General features: G+C 34.9%; 1 protein-coding gene and 2 non-coding genes across 3 annotated transcripts in view; 1 reads left to right on the top strand and 2 right to left on the bottom strand.

Moving 5' to 3' along the window:
* Smp_134750 (hypothetical protein) overlaps positions 1–14,639 on the bottom strand; it is a gene marked incomplete at both ends in the record, with an annotated part of 30,531 nt that extends 15,892 nt beyond the window's left edge. Inside the window, one exon of the mRNA XM_018799677.1 lies at positions 12,939–14,639. Coding sequence (XP_018651442.1) covers positions 12,939–14,639 — 1,701 coding nt within the window. The remainder of the gene's footprint in view (positions 1–12,938) is intronic.
* Positions 2,544–2,609, bottom strand: Smp_tRNA_01298_Gln_TTG.1.1. The gene has a single exon. It is a non-coding gene (tRNA).
* Positions 14,640–17,110: 2,471 nt separating the features above from the next.
* Smp_tRNA_00850_Gln_TTG.1.1 lies at positions 17,111–17,177 on the top strand. The gene has a single exon. It is a non-coding gene (tRNA).
* The last annotated feature ends 6,944 nt before the right edge of the window (positions 17,178–24,121 follow it).

The raw sequence follows: 24,121 nt of genomic DNA on the forward strand, positions 1-24,121 counted from the left end.
TAAAGCTCAATCAGATGATACTAGGTCCTTAACCTGTGTATGTATTACCTTTGACTGTGATGATAATTTTGAAGAACTAGATAAGTAGCAATCAAATCTTTGACGATCAGTATGATTACCAGTAGTATTTTTCTTTTTCTTTTCTTTTCTTTCACTGTACAATGTTTTTAATGGTAATTTATTATGATTCCGTGAACATAATAAATCATGACTCAAACTTCTGTCTGAATATCGATTCATTTGTTCATGACTTGTTAAGCCATTGTTCAACACTTTACATCCAGTAACTGATTGACATCGACGAGAATTCGGTTTAAAATCATCTTTCTTCTTTTGAGTTACCGGTGTTTTAGATTTAAATGTCTGTAATGTTTGATCATCATTTTCTGAAGTAACTAAACATTCTGTAGGTTGATTTTCATTCTCATTAGTTTCTTGATCTGAAATAGGTGTAACACTATCAAGACAATCAGTATCATGATCTTTCATTAATTGTTGTAATGAATCAAGACTAGAATTTATTTTTTTACTTGGTACTGAATTGTTAATTAGATTTGACATTGAACAATGTCTTTGTAAACTTTTGATTTGTTTACCATTACCATGATTTTTACTAGCAATTTGATGACAGTCAATATGATTTTTATCAGTGTTCGACTTTGTTATATCCATTTTAAGATCCTTTCGTTTGTTCATTGACCTCATGTCATTCAATTGAGTTTCTTTATCTTCTAGTCCCCCTGATGTCTTAGACCATTTCATATCGTATTTGGTTTGTTTCTTTCCATTGAAAAACTTTTCTTTAAATGGATTTTGATTGTGTTTAGATGTCAGTTGATTGTTTTTCTTTAAATTGTTTGTAGGACTTACCTTATTATCAATGAAAGGTACTACATATTCAACAATATTTTGATGATTTCGATAAGAATTCATACATTCATTTGGTAATATAAGTGAATGAACTGGAATTTTCTTATTCTTCTTCTTCTGTTTTTGTTGCTGTTGTTGGTGATGGTGTTGTCTATCTGGTTTATCTTTTTCATATGAACTTAAATATATTGGCCCATGAATTGGTTTACCATTGACATCAGTTAAATAATATGAATTCATACATTGAATAGTTGAATCCTCAGAATATGTTTCAGGTTGAGAAGTCAATGGAATTTTTGATGGACATAATAAAGTTGGTGTTATAGTATCCAAACTATTTGAAATATCCGTTTGACAAGTGGATGATTTTAATTCTAAATCTGAAGTATCATCAATTGTTTCACTTTCTGTTTCAAATTCTTTTCTTTGATCAATTGAAGATTCAGATGAAGTAATTAATTGAAGTATTGGTTTTAAATGATAAATTATTGGTGAAAATTTTGATTTTAATTTTTGGCGCTGTTTCATCATTCAAATGAATTTATATAAATAAATGAACTTAAATTAGACGATGAAGATTGAATGAGTTCCCTTATTTGAATTTGGTTTCATTGTTTGTTTGTTTGTTTAGTTTTTTTTTTGTAGAAAATCAAGTTAGACTCCATATACTGATATACCAGCATATAGATATATATAATGAAAAAGTGATAAGTATGTTATATTAAAAGAAAAAGGGGTAATAGATTGAGTTAATTATAAATGATTGATTCTATTCTAATCCAATCATTAGGTGAGTTTAAGCTAGTGTTTTTTTCTTTGTTATTGTTGTTATTGCGATTGGATATCTGTTCTTCTTCTTATTATTATTATTGATAGCTTTATTCAATATTATATTTTTGTTACAATAAAAAAATTTTCAGCACAAAATATTACTACTTGATCGATCCTGAGGATGAATGTTGGGTGGTTGCCAGATAGAAATTAGTACCCTAAGAGTCAACATCTGAATAGTATACAATCTTTTCATTGTATATTGTCAATACCGACGATGTCCTGATTGAGCTTTTCTGCAACTTTTACAATGGAAGATTGTAAACTTTTCATAAGCACACTTTAATAGGTTGTCCGATTAATGAACATTATAATGTGATAAGATGGTGGTTGGAGGTGGTCAACAGGCCACATAGCAACTTGATCGATAGCATTCGATCAGCACTAAGAAGGACTTGACACGCATAACATTGATCACCACCCAGTGATCAATCAATTGTGAAAACATTATGATGTGTTAAATCAAGTAAAACAGATAAATGTCGATAGTGTAGTAATAAGAAGACGAAGACTATCAGAACTATGTAATAGATTAGCGCAATACATTTTGAACAATCTGATCACACAAAATATACTTGTTAAGAACATTTATATATAAAAATAAAAGGTCAACTAGATTCAACTTAGTATTGTTTGTTTGAATCTTCCCATCGATTTTGTTAGGACTGCAACTGGTCAGTCTCTAACTGGCATATGTGCATACTGTGCGTATTGCCTCGATATACCTTAATTCACAAGCATGGTTAGCAGAGATGGATAGTGACTAGAAGTGGAATCCAGGAAGCGCATTTCGTCCTATTTGGTACTCGTCAGCTGGATGTACCTGCATCTCAGAGTTGATGTTCACTCTGGGACTCGAACCCAGTACCCTCGCTTCAAACGCCATCGCGTTATCCACTCGGCCACTGAGTCCTGATAGCCACTTGCTTGTGCGATGGGGTGAAGTTTAAATTCAACTTAGTATTGTTTGTTTGAATCTTCCCATCGATTTTGTTAGGTCAACTAGACTGGAAATGGGGGGTAAGAGAAGACAATGATGATAATAATAATTAAACTAATGTGAAAACAATTTGACACCTAATCACTCTGGATAATAAGCTAATATTATCAGGGTAGGTGTAAGGAGAGAACAAACTGTTTTTGAATACACATAGGGGGTTTGAATTTTCATATGGCTAAGGCTTCAATAAACTTTAGTATACGCCCTCTTATACTTTCATACAACACAACAAAAGCCGAGTTCAGATCGATTTTATCGCCTGTTTCGATTATATGTTTAGCAATAGAGGATGATGGATGTTTATCCTCTACTCTTATCGCGTCATTTGATTCTATTTGTTTCTGCAACCATTTTGGTACATGTTCAAATTGTTTTTACATTATTATTATTATTATTCTTGTCTACTCTTACCCCCCCCCCATTTCCAGTCCAGTTGACCTTTTATTTTATATATAAATGTTCTTAACAAGTATATTGTGTGTGATCAGACTATCAGAAGGGTATTGCGCTAATATCTCATCACATAGTTCTGATAATCTTCGTCTTCTTATTACACTATGGAAATTAAAACAGATAACTTGTTGAAATATATTTAGAGGGCAGAAACAGGTAGCACAGAGGTTCAAGCAGGTTACCAAACCCATACTGTTCAGTTTCAAATTCGAAACAATTTTAATAGTAAGATAGAAATAAATTCATTTAGATAGACATAAGATAATTAACTTTTTATTAATTTAATATAAATACAATAGAATCGGTTTAAAATTACAAATTTCGTAGTTTACATGTATTTGAACATATCAGTAGTAATATACTACTTATTTTTAACTTATACAGATGAAATAATAAAACATGAATGCTCAAAGATATACTTGGTCGAAATAAAAGATAAATTATGATGGATAGTGGCTAGCAGTGGAATCCAGGAAGCGCGTTTCGTCCTATTTCGGAATCGTCAGCTGGATGTACCTGCCACTATTCATCTTTGCCTATAATGCTTGTGAATTGAGGCTATATCAAAGCAATACGCACTGTATGCACATATGCCAATAAGAGACTGTATTGTGGAATCAAATTAGATGTTAACAAAGTTCTATGTTGGTTGGGACATATCAGCATGGTGTATCTGAAATATTCACGAAACTTGTGCTCCATATAAAACTTAAAGCCACGTTCACTATAGGACGAAGATATCTAACATTGTTCAGAAAATTTATGTCTACTAATCTAGTTTATGAGAACATTCAGCGATATACTTACATACAACTTACGTAGGTTGTCTTAAATCAATGATAAATAAGTTTTTCTGACTTAATATCGATGAAATTGCCTACAGTTTATTAAAATTCAGATAATATGGCTCACTAATGTTGTAATGTATGAACAAGCCAAGTCCACATGGAATATATATATATATATATATATATCGTATATGGAAAATATACACCAAATCTTCAGTCTTCCATTTGCATCTGTTGTGTCCTGCAACTCAAGATGGTTGTAGACTGTCTTCTACAGATTCTCTTCTGGTCTCACGATTGTTACGAACTCGCTATGCGCTTGGCTTCCCGAGACTCATGTTTTTGGCTGTCGACTGTAGTAACTCTCATGCAGTGCACCGCAGCAGTCTTATTGGTAGTTTCCACCACACTATGGTTTCACCGATGCGATCGTAAACGATTTTAGGCCGTTTCATTCACAGTCTTTAACTATCGGTTACGATAATCACGTGGATCCCAACCAGGTATTCTGTACCTATTAATCTGACTAAGTCCAGTTGTTAGTGACTTCATGGACTGATGCTGTGTTTTGATATGGCCGCCCATAGCTTTCTTCCAGCCTCCTCCTACACCAGAAGGAACCGCTTGTCAAACTATTCAGAAAGCAATTTATATCATGAACTGAAGTTATTTGGAAACCTTTGAAAACGATGAAGGATCGGTCAACCATTAATTCTTCGTTTTAAACTTTCTTGCAGCGCATAACGATCTGACACTCAACTGAAACCAGTGACATCGATTTATGTGTTAAGTGCAACATATTTACTAAAATCTCCACAAAACCCCCTTCTGGTTCAATCAATCGTTTTTTTTGTTTCTTCTTTGGTCAGGTAAATAACATATATTATTGAAGTTGGTTTTTTTCAGGACATTCATAAAGTAAACATACGTAGATAATCGTGGTTGAATAAACAAAAATCCGTATATATGTATGTATGTATGTACATATGCTTGTCTATTTGTTTGTGCTTCTATATCAACTAATTATAATTTAATGACAAATTTAATTATAAGTTTTATTAAATGTTATTGCCTTATCTAAATGTTCAATGAATTACACCATAGATATTTTAAATTTGGCCTTTAACATTAAAAATGATAGTAGGAATAAACAATAAGAGAAAATGGTAAGCAAAGAGGGATAGTGACTAGAAGTGGAATCCAGGAAGCGCATTTCATCCTATTTGGGACTCATCAACTGGATGTGCCTGCATCTCAGAGTTGATGTTCACTCTAGGACCCGAACCCAGTAACTTTCTCTTTAAACGCCATCGCGTTATCCACCCAGCTACTGAGTTCTGATAGCCACTTGCTTTTGCGATGGGGTGAAGTTTAAATTCACTTAGTATTGTTTAGTTGAATCTTTCCATTGATGTTTTGGGATTGCAACTGATCAGTCTCTAATCTTTGCTTAACATGTTTGTGAATGTAGGCTATATCGAGGCAATTCGCACAGTATGCACATATGCCAATTAGAGACTGACCAGTTGCAGTCCTAAACATCAATGGGAAGATTCAACCAAACAATACTAAGTGAATTTAATAAGAGAAAATGTTATACTTCACAGATAATATAGAAAGATCTTTATATAAATAATTAATTAAATAAACTTGTGAAAAGGTTGAAGAATTTTAACTGTTAAGGTATATCAGAAGAGGGTTTTGCGGAGATTTTAGTAATTTTATATTGGTGAGATCATGAGTCAATTGAAGCTATACCAACATGGAAAACCTGGAAGCACTGAACGGCCATTAAGTCCTATTGTGGGACTCCTCAGCAGTGCACATATACGATCCCGCCTCACGAGATTCGAACCCAGGACCTATCAGTCTCGTGTGCAAGCACTTAATCGATATATAAAAATAACATGAAGAAATTAATCACATTCTTAGTATAGAGTTGTAGAGATTGTTGAATTTTATAATTTCAATCGATTTACAATATTGTGTGACATTAACATAGTTGGATACCAGCTCAATGATCTAGAGTTAAGAGATCGTGAATGAGGCTGAACGACCTGGATACGGTGTCGTAGATGCTCACTCTCGAGGAATCTCATACTAGGATGAAATGGCCATCTAGTGCCTCCAGATTTTTAATAATGGTCTAACGGTTCATAATTTTAATAATCGAATTCAACTGGCATATACATTCATATATGACTGTAAAGTTTTGAAAATGAATAAGTTCAAAGAATATCCTCACACAATAATTGTTTTATAATTTAATGGTTATTTTTAAATCAACATTATTATTATGTTGTACAATAGGAGTCTGATGCTAAAACATTCCCAAGTATCAAACTTCACTCAATGTGAAAAAACATACAAGTTACATGTTATAACAGTGTATGTCAAGTCAAGATAAATTCTATAGGCATTACATAAAAATAAGTAATTCATTCATAGATTTTAACAGTTACCAGGTTTTATATAGTTGAAATCATGGGTCAATTGAAGCTAGACCACCATCGAAAGCCTGGAAACACTGGACGGCCGTTTCGTCCTATTGTGGGATTCCTCAGCAGTGCGCATCCACGATTCTGCCTCACGAGATTCGAACACAGAACCTATCAGTCTCGCGCGCACGCGCTTAACCAATAGGATTTGGTTACCAGGTTAAAAAATCATTGATGACAAAGTTTATGAAATATGAATAACCTGGTGACAATAGGAACAATGATTTGATTGTTTTTTTTTTTCCTAACCACTTTACATATAATTTATGTTAAGCCAAAGCTATAGACAGTACATGCTAAGAAATAGAAGACTTTTCTATAACTTCTATTCACATTACCACTTAACTTCTATTATCACTTTTTTAAATACCATCTTCTAGATAAATAAATTAACTTGCTTAATATAACTTGACTCATCCCAGTAGTGATCAAGTACATCTTTGTATATCAATCTTTGAACTGTATATTATATGAATATTTTAGTGATACCATTCGAATACATAAACCAAAGTGAGTAGAAAGTTAATTTTGAACTTGTTACTTAGTATTTGGGAGTAGAGGGCTATTCACCATAAAGTCAAAGTTGAACAATTACTACTTTACCAGAAGGGGGTTTTGTGGGGATTTTAGTAATTTTATATAGTTGAAATCATGAATCAATTGAAGCGTACTGCTGAGGAGGCCCATAATAGAACGAAACGGCCGTCCAGTGTTTCCAGGTTTTCCATGGTGGTCTAGCTTCAATTGACTGATGATTTCAACTGTATAAAATTACTACTTTATTAAAATCTATGCATGTTAAGTTCATCAGTCGATTTTTTGTAGAATTACTGAATATAAGAATGATAAATACACATTTTAATTTTTTTTTAAAGTGATTACTGATGAAATTCAGGATTGATGTTTCATTCCCTTCAGCGAATGATATACTGATCCTTCAAAGGATGGTTATTGGTTTAAAGTTAAAGTTCAAATAATTAACAGTGAGATGTAGGTACATTCAACCAATGAGTTACAGATATAAAAAAGTGTTTATCCTATAGTCTGATATTAACTACCATAGAGACCATGTAAAAACGAGTATGGAAAATTTCGTTTTGTCTATACATTCATATAATTTACAAATTCAAAGAGATAAGTATCTTCCTAAAATATCTATCAACATTTTATTTTTTTTTTAAAGAAAAGAACTTTAGGCAATATCGAAGCAGTTCGCATAGGATGTACATATGCCAACAAGAGACTGATCAATTGTAGACCTAAGTAACAATGGGAAAATATAATTAAACAACAACAAGTGAATTTGATTTCTATGTGTTTACCGGTAACATACAAAACTGAGATTTAACCTACAATAGAACGGAAATTTTACTTTGCTGAAAGGCTAACCAACCTAAATTTATAATTCACTTAGTATTGTTTGGTTGAATCTTCCCATTGATGTTTAGGACTGCAACTGGTCAGTCTCGAATTGGCATATGTGCATACTGTGCGTATTGCCTCAATATAGCCTTAATTCACAAGCATTATAAGCAAAGATGGATAGTGGATAGCAGTGGAATCCAGGACGCGCGTTTCGTCAACCAAACAATACTAAGTGAATTTAAACTTCACCCCATTGCAAAAGCAAGTGGCTATCAGAACTCAGTAGCTGGGTGGATAACGCGATGGCGTTAGAAGCGAAAGGTACTTGGTTTGAGTCACAGAGCGAATATCAACTCACATGCAGGTACATCCGGTTGACGAGTCCCAAATAGGACTATCCATCTTTGTTAAATTTATAATGTTTAGAAAATATACATACAAAGTAAGAAATCACCGTTAATGATTAATTTTTTTGATTCATGCACATCAGTAGTCTAACAAAAAATGGTGAGCATAGTAACTGAGCAATAAACCTCTTCAAATAAGAAAAGACATGATTTTATTGCATAATGTTTCTGGTGTTATTCAAACGTAGTAGATTACAATAAACTTTCTTAAATAACAAAGTATTTCAACTTGGTGCAGAAATATTTTCTTTAACAAACTGATACTACTCATTTCCAGTTTTTAGTAGTTACGATCTCTTAGCTTAATACTATATTGTCTAATGCAGTTTGGCATTGTCAGCATAAAATATCTCAACAAAATAAGGAAATTAATAAAATCATATTAAATTCAATGAAATCTTTGTAGAAGAAAATTACAATCTTCATGATAATGAATACACGTTCATGAAAATAAGTGTTTGGTTAGATTAGAATTTATAAAAATTTTCTTGTTGGAGTTCAAAAAGGTCTGTTGTGAGATAGTAACTCACTGAAGACAATTGTGATTGGTTGTTTAATTACGTCGATTGGTTGAAGTTAGACATTAACACTGCTGGATGCCGACTCAATGGTCTACAGTTTAAGTGCTCGCGTGCGAAACTGATAGGCCCTGAGTTCGAATCTGGCGAGGCGTGATCGTGGATGCACACTGCTGAAGAGTCCCACAATGGGATGAAACGGCCATCTAGTGCTTCCAGGTTTTCCATGGTGGTCTAGCTTCAATTGATTCATGATATCAACCATTAAAATTATTGTATATTTGTTATATACAGTAGTGTAGAGCTTTGTATATTACTTTTTGTACTTCAATTATAATGCCACAATCTCATTGTACCAGAAGATATATGTATATATGAAAGGAAAATGTGGATATAATGAGTGATTCGTATGTAATGAGATAATGCATGCCAATTATTTAAAGGATTTTGAACGTCTGTCTGTGAACTTATTCATAATAACATCAAAAGATTCATCACACCCACCCTACTAACTGCTTTCAATACTTTATACAACACAAATTAATCAAGTACAGAATGAGAACTTGCTTCAAATAATTAACAAATTACGAGACGATTAGGTTGTGACATAAACTATTGATAATGAAGATGAAAACGGATCATAAGCAAAGGTGGACAGTGGCTAGCAGTGGAGTCCAGGAAGCGCTTTTCGTACTATTTGGGACTTGTCAACTGGATTTACCTGCATTTTAGAATTGATGTGTCACTCTGGGACTCGAACCTGGTACCTTTCGCTTCAAACGCCATCGCGTTCGAGTCCCAGAGTGAAAATCAACTCTGAGATGCAGCTACATCCAGCTGACGAGTCCCATATAGGACAAAACGCGCGTCAAACTGGATTCCATTGCTAGCCGCTACTACACATCTTTGTATATAATGCTTGTGAATCCTCATAGTATGCACATATGCCAATTAGAGACTGACCGGTTGCAGTCTTAAGCATTAGTGGGAAGATTCAAACAAAAAATATCAAGTGAATCGAAACGGATCGTTTATTTATGTTCCATAACTAAGTATTAAACCAAGTCCTATAAATCATTTAGAAATACATAATCCAGCTAAATTGGCTAATTAGTTCATTAATTCATAAAATCAGTCAAATGATTTTCAGAATACTGTACAATATTATTGATAGTTATTATTTCATTAGTGATTAAATACAATGTAGTTCTATGTATTAAGGGCCTAGATGATAAACTGTCCATTACATTATTTAATCAGTTCATGGTCAATCTCCTCTCTGATTGACATGCCTGTTCTCTCATTTCCTTACTGAATAAACTAACGTTTCCGGTCAAATATATTGATGTGATTTCATATTATCATACAATTATCTGATTCTATTCATATGTAGACCAAAACAAAAGACAAATGAAAGTAGTGCTTAATAGTAAACAACACGAATATTCATTTGCAGGATTAGCCTGACTGGAGTTAGTCGCGTATTGCTTTAAACCACTTGAGAATATAAAGTTTTGTTTTTAAAAAAAACCAAAAGTTATCAACAGACTTTCATTGAAAGGAAAAGTACTTCTGTCAATTGAAATTACTGGGACATTAATTTACATAGTATTGTCTCTAATTAGAGACTGACCAGTTGCAGTCCTAAAAATATCAATGGGAAGATCCAAACAAACAATACTAAGTAGATTCCAACTTCAACCCATTGCACAAGCAAGAGGCTATCAGGACTCGGTCGAGTGGATAACGCGATGGCGTTTGAAGCGAATGGTACTGGGTTCGAGTCCCAGGGTGAACATCAACTCTGAAATGCAGGTACATCCAGTTGACGAGTCCCGAATAGGACGAAACGCGCGTCTAGGATTCCACTACTAGCCACTATCAATCTTTGCTTACTGGAACATTAGTTTATTTGATTGAAAACCATTTCTACTGTGCAATCATAAATTAGAGTTGGTAACTTAGTAGCTATATAAGAAGCGGTGAGTTTATTGACAATTATACCGGTGTCACGTAGAGCTTATATAAGTTATAAGTGTGATATTGGAACGATTAGACATTGATTACCTAGACGCTACCTACACCGCGAATAGAAAACAAAAAGTGAGAAGTGACTTCACTTCGATAAGTAGATTATGTATAGGACCAGAGGGTACTAATTAAAATCTTAAAAAGCTTATAGAAAACATGCCAAAACTGTTAGTAAACTCGTTATTTTTTCAGTCAAGTTAAAGAAGGCAAGCTGTTTTCTAAATTTCCTTGAGAGTTCTCATAGAGCACTGATTAGTTTACTTATCTCCAACATCATGCTCTCTGAAGAATTTTATAGGCAGTTATTGGGGGGGATTCTAACAAGAAGTTCATCTCAGTTTCTATTATTAACAGTTTTGTGCAGAAAAAAAACTGGTCTTATGTCTATTCAACTGAATAAACTTACTTTGATAGTCCGATATATTTTTTCAACGGATATTAACTATTTCAACACAAAACAACTCAAGGGTAAAGATTCAAAAGCTGTTAAATGGTGTATCGATCTTTAGTAACTTGTAACAGAAAGATTATGGGTAGTTGTAATACCCTATCACCTTAAATATAAAGCTTTTATTGCCCTGATTTAATCTACCCTGTATAATTTCAAGTGTTACTTGGATTATATAGAAAGATTTGGAAAGAACTTGAAACTAAGCAAAATTTCAAATTTTTTAAGGAATATCATTAAACAGTTCACAAGTTTGTTAATTATCCACGCTTACAAACGACTTTCGGGGAAGTTATAATTTATTGACAACCTCTAAACGACAATAAAGTGACTCTAAGAAACTTCGATCATTTACTAGATTTAAAGAAGGGTTGTAAATTATCATGAGCAAACGGGATTAGGTGTTAGAGTTTAGTGATACGGTTAGGAATTAGAGATAGGGTTTCACGAACTAACACCAGCTATAATGCCAGGATGATATTTGTCCTTTTGTATGAGTGAATTTTCAAGGGGTGCTATCTTAAATCTTATTGGTTCGTCTAAAAATTATGATCCTAATTAACTTTCACTGATTGAACACCGAAAGTAATATCTCTGATGCCAAAATCTTATCTGAAAGTTATATAACGGAAACAAATATGAAAATATTTTGTGACGCTTGATAACAGATACGTAGCGAAACCCAGTAGGATAAATATAACTTAACCACTAGATAACACATTCAGTCGACGCGGTACTAAATCGATTATGATACTAGGCCATATGATTCGCATAGTTTGACGAACAACTGAGAACTAAATAAAGGCTAAACGATAATTCGTTAACACAAGTATAAACAATCGACGGAGAGCGAATGAATAGTAGGAAGCAACCATTTACATATAAAAATAGCCTAAGGATTTTTCACCCATTAAATGAATCATGAATTAGTTTCGTATGATACATCAGGAAGCAAAGAAACTATCAATTAGTAATGTAATCATTAGCATATCAACGAAATTAAGGAATTACAATCTCTGCATTCAGTTCAGGTCAAAATATATATTTAGTAGTAGACATCGTAGAGTCACACAATACAGTAGTATATTTTGTATATTGACTATTCTAACATTTGAAAGTAATAAGGTAGTACAAATATTTTGACTAAACTACTAAGCAATAAAAGTAACTTTTAAATAAACTTAATTATTAACCTGTGGTAGAGGTCTGAAATTTATGTTCATAGTGATCTATCCGTTACTTTGAAAGATCAACTTTAGATCAAAGACTTCTACCTTCTCATGGCATTGCTTTTATTTACAAAATTGAGAGGACGAAAAGCGCTTTAACCGGGTTGGTGGAGACGGAAAGTCCACCTAGAGGAGTTGGAAAACTCTGATTCCAAACAAATGGTACACATGGACTCCAGTATATTGAGGGAACAAATGGCGTACGAATGAATCAATTGTTGGTCACCGGCTACCATGGGAATGCATCGCCTCACGATGCTCCACTGCCTTGTGGATTAGACCTTTAGGTCAAAGGCTCCGAGTGTGGTCACCTAAGAAAACCACCTGCTTCAGTTTGAGCACCTGGACAGTATCACAACCCTCACACAAATCAAATAAGATTTGTATGGCGCATATATATCTGGTGCTTCCTTGTACCAACATTTATATGTTTAAATAAATAAATAAAATGAATAATAGAAAAAAACGATCATTAACCTTCAATTAATAAAGTAACTTACATTATGAACTGTACTACTCAATATTGATCGTTGTTTTTTTGATTTTTTCATCATAATTGGATAGGGATCATCTTTATTCGGATATTGAAATGATTTATTTGGTTTATTCTCTTTTTGTAATAAATGTGTAAATTGTTCAGGTCTACATAGACTTAATCTATGGGTACTATTGATACTACTATTATTATTATTAGTAGTAGTAGTACTAGTATTATGATGATGATTTATTTTGTTTAAATGTTTCAATTCCATATCGAACTTTCTAGATTGATGTGAATTTAAAAATCGAATTCGTTTATGTTGTTGGTGTTGTTGTTGTAAAGATTTTTGTCTTAAATATTCATAATGTGCAATTTTATTATATTTTGCTTGAATTTCTGCTTCATTAATTGCTTTCATTAGATTAGCTTCTTTTATTGGTTGTTGAGAACATAAATAATAATAATGTTTTAATACTTCTGGATTAGGTTCAGGTAAATTAGATTTATCATTATAGGATTCTATAATAGGAGTATTATGATGATGAAGGGGTTCCCACCAACATAATGATGAACTTGTAGATTTAGGTATTTTTAAATTGTTTGATTTACTTGTTGGAATACTATGACGTGGTAATGAAGATTGACGAATTCTTATTGGATTAGTTTTAGGTGAATGTGATAGTTTTGGACTTGAAGGTAATTGTAAACGGGGTATATTTGGTTTTTTAGATTGTTTTTTATTTGTTACGTAACTATCGTTTTTATGATCGATACTTAGTTTTTCTAATTCTGAAGATATACTGTCACTATGCGATAATTTACCAATTTCAGAATCATTGTATCTAAGTCTGCTTGGCTGTGAATTATAGTCTCCGGTAAATTTATAAACTTCAGATTGTTTAAGAATACGTGTACAGGCTGTTGAAGGAATATAGATTGGTAGAGGTGTACTAAATGGTTTTAACTTCTGTTCAATATCATCTGTATTTATAACTGTTGGGGAATCTTGTCTGTATGTCAACATTCGACATGATGTTGTGAATTCGTCAATACAATTAGAATTCGTTGGTCGAGATGATGTAATTAAATCATCTTTAATTAAATCACACGAAAGACTTGGAGGTGACAAAGACATTTCTCTTAAATAAACAGGTTTCTGAGGATAGTCGTATGAATGGGTGAAAGTAGTATTATTTGTAGGAGGTAAATCTATACTTGATTTCCATTGATAATCTCTTTGACGTGGAGTATCCGGTGTAGCTGAGCCAACTCCAATACCTCTGAAATCATTTAAAATATTTGACTTGAAATCAAATTTTGTTTGATAGTGATTAGGAAGCTTTTCTTCAGATGGTGCTTGTTGGATAGTTAGATCTTCATGAACATTTGAGGGTTGAATCTCCTCATTTATGGCGGACTTTTGACTTACTGGTGTAGTGACAAACGCATCAGTACATTCTTCCACATTTTTATCATTTTCACCAACATATTTAGGTGGAGATGGAGTCGTTATCGATAACTGTGGTAGTGATGATGCGAAATCTTGCGAAGGCAACATAATCTGTTTTGTATCCAATGATTCATGTGTAATGGCAGATCTAGCCCGATTTAAAATATCTGTGACTAAGTCGCGTGACATCTTCTCAAGATTATCTTCAAATTCCAATACATCCTGATTATTTTCATCTTGTTCCATGGAAAGATTTGTCATTGTCGTCATTTCTATAAAGATACATAGATATACATATCCAATATATGTCACAGAAAAAGAGCGTTTGGTGTATATTAATAAAAGAAGAAACCATCACATAGTAACATTATCATTTGATGACCAAAAGCAAATTGTTTCTCTGTTTCATAAGGATTTTAAATATTAAATTTAGAAAAAAAATCGCATTTGATAAGGCTTGTTTATGGCAGAATATTTTGGAACTTTTTGTTCCATCAGGATACAAATTGATTTGAAAATCATCATATAAATTGTATTCAAATATTACTTACTAACTTACTTACGCTTCTTACTCCCAATGGAACATAGGCCGCCGACCAGCATTCTACAACCCACTCTGTCCTGGGCCTTCCTTTCTAGTTCTATCCAACTTTTGTTCATTCTTCTCATATCTGTCTCCATTTCTCGGCGTATTATGTTTTTTGGTATTCCTCTTCTCCTTTGACCTTCAGGATACCATGTGAGGGCTTGTCTTGTAGCGCAGTTGTGTGATTTCCTCAATGTGTGTCCTATCCACTTGCAGCACTTTTTCCTGATTTCTTCCTCCACTGGATGGAATCTGATTTGTTCTCTCCCACAGTAGATTGTTGCTGATAGTGTCTGGTCGTCGGATCCGAAGTATCCTGCGTAGACAACTGTTAATGAACACCTGTATCTTCTGTATGATGTCTTTCGTAGTTCTCCAAGTCTCCACCCCATACAATAGAACTGTCTTGACATTTGTATTGAGAATTCTGATCTCGGTGTTGGTTGACAGACAATTGTTTTGAGTTCCAGATGTTCTTCAGTTGTAAATATGCTACTCTCGCTTTGCCGATCCGCACATTCACATCTGCATCAGATCCACCGTGTTCATCAATGATGCTGCTCAAATATGTAAAGGTCTTCACATCCTCCATAGCTTTTCCGCCAAGTGTAATTCGATTGGTGCATGCTGTATTGCATCGGAGAATCTTGCTTTTCCTTTTGTTTATATTGAGATCTACTGCTGCTGAAGCTACTGCTACACTGGTCGTCTTCTCCTGCATTTATTGTTGCGTGTGTGATAGAAAAGTCAGATCATCTGCAAAGTCTAAATTGTCCAGCTGCATCCTACCTGTCCACTATATCCCGTGCATCTCTCCAGTTGTTGACGTCTTCATGATCCAGTCGATCACCAGGAGAAAGAGAAAGGGTGAAAGTAATCAACCTTGCCTAACACCGGTCTTTATTTCGAATGAGTCGGTGAGTTGTCCTCTATGAACGATTTGGCAGTTTAATCCATCATAGGAATTCTGTATGATATTGACTATCCTCTCAAGTACGCCGTAGTGTCAAAGAAGCTTCTATAGTGTTGTCCTGTCCACGCTATCAAATGCTTTGTCGTAGTTAGTAAAGTTGATGTAGAGTGATACCTTAACGTTATTTATCACTTAAATAACGAACCAATTAGACCCATGGTATTGGGTATATATATTTGAACAAATATAAGCGATTTTTCTTATAAAGAAAATACAACGATGTCAAACGGTTTATAAGACTTATATGTAGTTTTATGATGTGAAAATGGTTTGATCTACCAAAACGTTACTTCTATAGAAGGTATAAATAGAAATGGTAATTAATTTTTTGAAATTAATTATATTACTTATAATAACTTAGTAACATGTGTAACATTTAATTACGCCAAAATATTGATTTATAGTTAGATTTTTACCAGCACTAGTAATTATAACTCTTTCATATTTCGATAATGTGACCTCATTAGAATCTTGTTTCAAATCATAGTTCCTGCTGAGTAGATTGAGTCTATAGTAAAAAATATATGACTTGTAATATTGACCCTTAGTAAAATTCTTTATGTGTATTCTTGAACTTGATGATAAATTCATTTTGTGAACTTATTAAATAAGTTTGTAAATACATAATGATATGAATAATGACAAATTAGCCAAAAAAGAGATGATTGGAAAATAGTAGTAAGAAATACCACTAAATAATCTCAATAATGAAAACGTGCTACCATAGACCAATAACTGGTTTCATCTGTTTGAAATGAGCTTCTTCAGTAATAAACCCAAACAGATTTAAATGGAGATTTAGGATTACTCAGGTTACGAAAATTAGACTAGTTTATGTACATTCCATGTTATCAAACAAGATTATCTTCGAATTTACTTAGTATTGTCTGTTTGAATCTTCCCATTGATGTTTTAGGACTGCAACTGGTCAGTCTCTAATTGGCATATGGGCATACTGTGCGTATTGCCTCGATATAACCGAAATTCGCAAGCATGGTAAGTAAATATGGATAGTGACTAGCTTGTGAATTCAGGCTATATCGAGTCAATACGCACAGTATGCATATATGCCAATTAGAGACTGACCACTTGCAGTCCTAAACATCCATGAGAAGATTCAAACAAACAATACCAAGTGAATTAAAACTTCAACCCATCGCACAAGCAAGTGGCTATCAGGACTCAGTGGCCGAGTGGATAATGCGATGGCGTTTGAAGCGAAAGGTACTGGGTTCGAGTCCCAGAGTGAACATCAACTACGAGATGCAGGCAGATCCAGTTGACGAGTGTTGAATAGGACGAAACGCGCGTCCAGGATTCCACTACTAGCCACTATCCATCTTTAAGTTTATCTTCTGATATAAATTAGTAATTCAGGTTTTTTTGTAGTTTTTGTAAATAATACTGTCTAGAATGCAAAAGAAACTTTGAAATTAAAACCGGTTATCAGTGTGAATATAACACGAACAGCAACAATTAGCCGAATTATAAATTTTTTTATTACGGCTAATTTTTGTTGGACTGATAATAAGTTTATTCCCTTGATTATACTTTTCTTTACGAAAAGTTAAGTGATAAAACGAGTTGACAGTCAGGAATGTGTTTTCAAACTAACTAGGAAATACTAAGAAGAAATTTAAGTACAGTGCTATTTATCACATCGGAGAGATTAGCTGGATGTTTACGCAGTTTTTTTGTCGATAATCCATTCAAGTTTATAAATTTTGTAATTGGTTATTGTTTTTTTTTTGGGGGGGGACAATAACGTATAGATAGCAGTCATTCGCAACTACAATTTAGATTAACAAATTGGATACTTTGGTGACAGTAATAAATGATACTGAACGAAGAGATCTGAAGACAGATTACTTAGAAGTACTAACCAACTGGAGGTATATTTAACGAATTGAGCCTCAATAAATTGCGCAGTACCACTCGACACTTTTGAATTTCTATAATGTTTACATTCAGATTTGATGTAATTATCAAGAATTTTTTTAAACATTTAATATAATCTCAATGAACTAGTTGCCAGAATAGAGATTTGCTCAATAGAATTGATTAGCTGTTTAGTTTTACTGTTGGTAATCGACAGTTTTTAATGGTATTGGTTCTTTGCACTAAGTATTTAGTGTGTGATATATTGTTTTATCTATATAAAAATCGGAAAATAAACCTGACTGAGAGATTAGTAACAGATACGTCAATTAGCCAACACCACACGTTTTTACATCAGATTGAACTACGTGGTTAATTGTGGTCAAAGCTATGCACGTAGGAAAAACGTTACTTTGTTATGAGCGTCTATTTTTATTTTGACTGTAGCACCCTGTTCATAATGACTTCTAGGGCTCAGATTTTTTCGGATGACATAAGATAAGTATTCTCTGTTTCCTACGTAAATGATTCAAGGGAATCTGGAAAAGTTACTGTGAAGCCCCAAATCTTTCGAAACCCTTTGTGTTGAATTGTGCATTTAAAGATGCAGTAATAATAAGTATACTTACTTATGCGAAACCTGTAGGACATAGGTGAAGGTAAAATAGCACGAAGGCTGATTGGGTTTTGGATTAATAACATTAAAGAGTTCTGTAAGTACTTCTGTACTACCGTACCATGATAAATCCGTAACATGAGTTGCGTATATTACTCAAAATAAGCCGTTTTAGTGACATTATGTTTTTCAGTTTGTCAATTAATGGAGATAAATATAAAATACTCTATGAGCACAAAAATCTAGTCACTCAAACCTAATATTGCTTAGATAATCGCTAAATTGACCTACAATAATGATTCTATACACCATAAGCTAAATAGACCGTTAGTGCCAGTCGCTATTTAGAAACTTTCTAATCTGACTGCTTGTACAAATTCATAAGACATAGTCTAATAAATTGTCTTTTTATATCGACCTTTCCACTCAAAAATACTAAGTATATGTTATATTAGGATGTCTGTATTTTAGTTTCCCAGATCATACTGATATTTGGGTATCCATTAGTTTTTAATGGCGTCACTATAAATTTATTTGCTATTTAGACCACATATTATCGTCTCCTCGATACAAAAATTCGTTTTCAGATCGATTAAAATTATAGAGATAAAAGTTAAACCACAAGTCTTTAATAAAATCCCGGTTGGATTAAAACGTAAAACCTAGCAGGTCTCTGACTCATTAACATGCTTGATGGTTACTTCTCTTATCATAAGATGACCGATACTGTATTTTCATTAGCATTTGTACATATGCACGCATACTTTGATCAACAGTTTGATTATTTGAATTTCGCGTTTAATGTCAGCGCATTATCTCACTCACTATCCTTGGTTCTATGTGAATTCGCTCACAATCGCTAGTAGGAAAATATGGATACAAATTCATTTGTTATATTTCGAACTTCGTAAAATCTAACTTTTGGAATTTTTTGCTTTGAAATGTATAGTTTGCCTTCATGGATGGACACTAACATTTTCCAAATAAAAACGGCTTACATGGCGTTAGTTAACCTTACCACTAGACGGTAAGCTTTAGCAAGTAACTTTAACTGAGTGTAGTCGTCCACGAATCTGATTTCCAAGATTCCTTTTTTAAGTTTGTCGATAGCCCTTTAAATCAGCGAATTTTCTATATTCAATAAAGGTTTCTGTCTTCCAAAGGGATAACCCAAAATTATGAAGGTAAGGCAGTCCCGTAGTCGCATTAAATGTTAGCACGCAAGTCACAGCAACTTGGTCATGAGTTTTTTTCTCTGAATCACAATAATCCCCAAAGTTTGACACCTCAAGTTTTTCTAAACTCCCAGACTGTGAAACAAATATAATTTATATGTAAAAACTGATTTAATGATATCATGAAAAGATCAAACAAATAAAATACTTTTTGTTTGAGTTTCATGTCTAAAATGAGGACTTTCAAGCTTTCAACAATATCTTATGCAGGATAATAATAAAATGAGCACTATGAACTACCGAAAACGAATCTTAGTCGACCATAGGGACTTTCGGCCATCGGCTTATTGTTCAAATCGTTAACAACTTCCTTCCAATTTTTCATACAGATTCTTTATATATTTTTCAGATAGCACTTAGGAATATCTTTAGCTTTCCTTTTTCAAAGTTATGTTACGCGAATGCAATCAACAATGATAATTACACTATCTGAAAATTTGTACGGCAAGCAAATATTGCGAGACAAAATAAACGTTGTCTACACGATAGTCTTAATATCAACTGTCATAAAAACCTCATTTTCGGTTCAAAATTCGGTTAGCCAAACTATGACTTAGTAACAAACTTGATGAAATTAATTTTTCTCTATAAAGAGATAATTTAATTTTTAAACTAGAGGTAAACAGAGGAAAAATCCTAACCTCTTCTACAACAACGATTTCTATGACAATCGAGATAAAAATTTCGAGATATTTTACCTAGACAATTACAAGGTTAAAATATGGAGATAGAAATAAACACTATAAAAACACTGGAACGTGAATTGAGGATTTATAAACATATTGCCTGTAAAGTAAATTTTATCCAGTCCCCTTTCTGCGCGATTGAAGAGCGCAAAAGTGAGTCTACATAATTTAGTGGAACTTTCTCCATACATCTCCGCGCGCTATTTAAAAAGGACAGTGGTATTTTTCCTCGTTGAGTAAATTCTATTGTTTTGATCGTTATTAACGTATCAAGACCACTGTTTTATACTTTGATTGAACTTCTTTCAGTTAAAGTGTTCGACTAGAGTATCAATTTTGGTATCCTAAATAGTTTTATCATCGGTACTCCAGAGAACCTTGTTTTTCTATTGTATCTGTTAGTACTTTGGTCCTAACTATTTATAGTTTTTTCTACTTTTAGTCAAAACTCACTTTCTCATCCTAAAATGACTGGAAGATGCAACAAAAGCATTTGCCACCGCCCAGGATGTCGATATCCCGTTGACAGCGGCATGCAGTGCGATGAGTGCAAAGGTTGGTACCACGACGTTTGCACGAATCTAACGCCTGCAGCTTTCAAGCGGCTCAGTAAAAATGGATGCCTATGGCTATGTCAACAGTGCTGTTTGGATGCAAATAGCCTGTTAACCGAGGCCATCTCAATAGTAAATGCCGCGAAAAAGTGTCTCGGCAAGCGCGGTCGGGACACATCAGTCAGAACTCAATCTGTCGACACGCAGATTGACGTAAGGCAGGTCCAAGTGAGACCCAACCTCCCAAGTCGTCCTGAACCTTCCGGAATCCCACAGTACGCCTGACGCAGCTGTGGTTACTACTCCAAAGAACGTTGGCGATTGGGTACGGGTCGTAAGGAGAAAACCGCAAAATGACGTAAAAGGGAATCCTACCCCCACCAAGAGGGTCGACAAGCCGAGGTCTGATCACAGCGACAGATCAGTCATTTTCCATAGAGTCAAGGAGAGTGACAGCTTAGAACCGAAAGCTCGTTTTGAGCATGACATTATGTTGATAAAACAACTACTCAACCAAGTTATGCCCCAAAACATCTCCGGAGTCACCTTGCTAAAGGTGTATAGACTAGGAAACCTAGCGCATCTGAAGCCAAATCAATCTAGACTACTCAAAGTCGTTTTCAAATCCCCAAACGAACACGACTTAATCTTAGATAATGGACACAAACTAAAGGGTTCAGGAGTTTTTCTCCGTAAGGACTTACCGTTGGCGGACCGTGTAAAAAGACGGGAAGCCGAAAAAGAACTACAGCTCAGATTAAACGCTGGCGAAAAAGACCTGAAAATTGTAAATTTTCGGGTTGTGCGGCTTCGACAGAAGATGATGCTGAAGCCACTCTGGGTGAAGCACGAGGCCACCTAAATAGGCTTCGGATCTGTTATACCAATGCCCGGAGCTTACTCAATAAGCTACCGGAACTAGGTGTACAGATTGACCCAACTAGGCCAGACATAATCGCAGTCACAGAAACATGGCTGACGCCGTCTATAGATAGTAGGGAACTTGATTTCGAGGGTTTTACATTAGTAAGGGCCGATAGAATACAAACGCGTAAAGGAGGGGGAGTAGCTCTATTCATTGGGAATGCTATTCCATTCACCATTATCGACAGTGTATCCCATGAGAGTGGGACGTATGAATTAGTTTGCTGCCGCCTGAAATGCAGGGGACAAGAGTTGCTGCTTAGTTTGACCTATCGCAGTTCAAGCTGTGAGGTAAACGAGGTCCTGCTAAGCAGTCTCAACACTTTATCACGAAGTGATCGATGTCTAATCCTAGGGGACTTTAATGCACCCATGGTGGACTGGGGAAACCTGCGGACTGAATCGTCAGCAAATTCCTTCGAACAGGAACTAGTTGATGCGGTAATCACATGTGCCCTAGTGCAACACGTGAAGGAAGCAACTAGGTACGACCCGGGTTCTGCATCATCCTTACTAGATCTTATATTGACTCATTATGAGGATGACGTTGCAAACCTGGATTACATGCCACCCCTAGGCAAAAGTGATCATGCAGTTTTAAGCTTTGACTTCCATATAACTGTCGATCACGAGCACGCCTCAGCTCAATCCAGACCTAACGTCTGGAAAGCAAACATACCAGACATCATGAAATCAGCATCATCAGTAGATTGGAAAATAGACCCAGAGTCATCAATCGAAACGGCTTGGGACGTATTCCGGAATTTATACTTAAAAGTTACCGCCCCCCACATCCCTTGGACTACACCTAAGGGGCCGAAAAACTCCCTACCGTGGTTCAGTAGGGAGGTTCGCATCCTTCTCCATAAAAGAAGGAAAATGTGGGACAGATTTAGGTTACTGGGGACTGATGAGGCAAAATCTCAGTATCAAAAGGCTCGAAATACCTGTGCCTCGACCCTCCGTAAGGCCAGAAAGCTGTACGAAGAGAAAATCGTTAGGGAATCCATAGAATGCCCTAAACACTTGTATTCGTATATAAACCAAAGGATAAAAAGAAGAAAAAATGTTCCTTCACTATGGGGAGACAGTACTGCCACATCACTAGTGGAGGACGACTTTGGCAAAGCTCAAGTATTCTCTAAATACTTTAGCGATGTATACACCATAGAAACACCCTCCTCACCAGTCCATGAAAATCCCCCCACACAAGCACTGGACAGCGTGACCATTAAAAAACTCGATGTCTTTGGTCTGCTAGTTAAGCTTGACATAGGTAAATCCACTGGACCCGATGAACTGCATCCTAGGTTACTAAAGGAATTAGCTAACTTTGTTGCGAACCCTTTAAGTGTATGTTTTAATCTATCCGTAACCCAGGGTCGTCTACCAAAAGACTGGAAGAACGCCATAGTAAGTCCAGTCTTCAAAACAGGTACAAAACATAAGCCTGAGAATTACCGACCAATTAGCCTAACTAGTGTGGTTGTTAAAATCTTAGAAAAGATTATTCGGAAGGAGCTGTTAAAGTATCTCGATGAAAACCGGATTCTCTCCGAAAAGCAGCATGGTTTTAGAACAGGTTACTCTTGTCTCACAAACTTATTAGTCGCTCGTGAAAGCTGGTGCGCTCTTAAGGACCAAAAGTTACCTATAGACGTAGCTTACATCGATTTCAGCAAAGCCTTCGACAAAGTTCCGCATAACCGGCTGTTATATAAGCTAAGGAATGTCGGGATTGGAGGCAATCTATTGATGTGGATAAAAGACTTCCTAGTTGGGTGTCAACAAAGAGTAAGGGTGAACTCCAAGTTGTCTAGCTGGGAAACTGTGCTTAGTGGAGTCCCCCAGGGTACAGTTTTGGGGCCAGTGTTATTCCTCCTGTACGTAAATGACCTCCCTCGTCTACTATCATCATCGGTCTTACTCTATGCTGATGATGTCAAGATATGGAGAGCGATACAAAACAAGGGCGATAGCTTAGAACTTCAAAATGACCTGGAGAGATTATCTGAATGGTCCCAAACCTGGCAATTGCCGATAAACACTTCCAAGTGTATTGTGATGCATATTGGCCACCAGGGTACAGATACATACACGATGAATAACACTGAGTTACCTATTGTCCAGGCACACAATGACTTAGGCGTCATCGTTAGTCAGCAACTAGGCTGATTCCCGAAATAGTGAAGCTCCTGTATGGTACTAGACTGACCAAGCTAAACCTATTCCCGCTGTCATATGGAAGAATCAGAGGCGACTTGATTACAGTTTTCAAATTGCTTAATGACAAATTTGCA

The sequence above is a fragment of the Schistosoma mansoni genome, chromosome 3, assembly GCF_000237925.1.
Source record: "Schistosoma mansoni strain Puerto Rico chromosome 3, complete genome".
NCBI classification, from domain to species: Eukaryota; Metazoa; Platyhelminthes; class Trematoda; order Strigeidida; family Schistosomatidae; genus Schistosoma; species Schistosoma mansoni.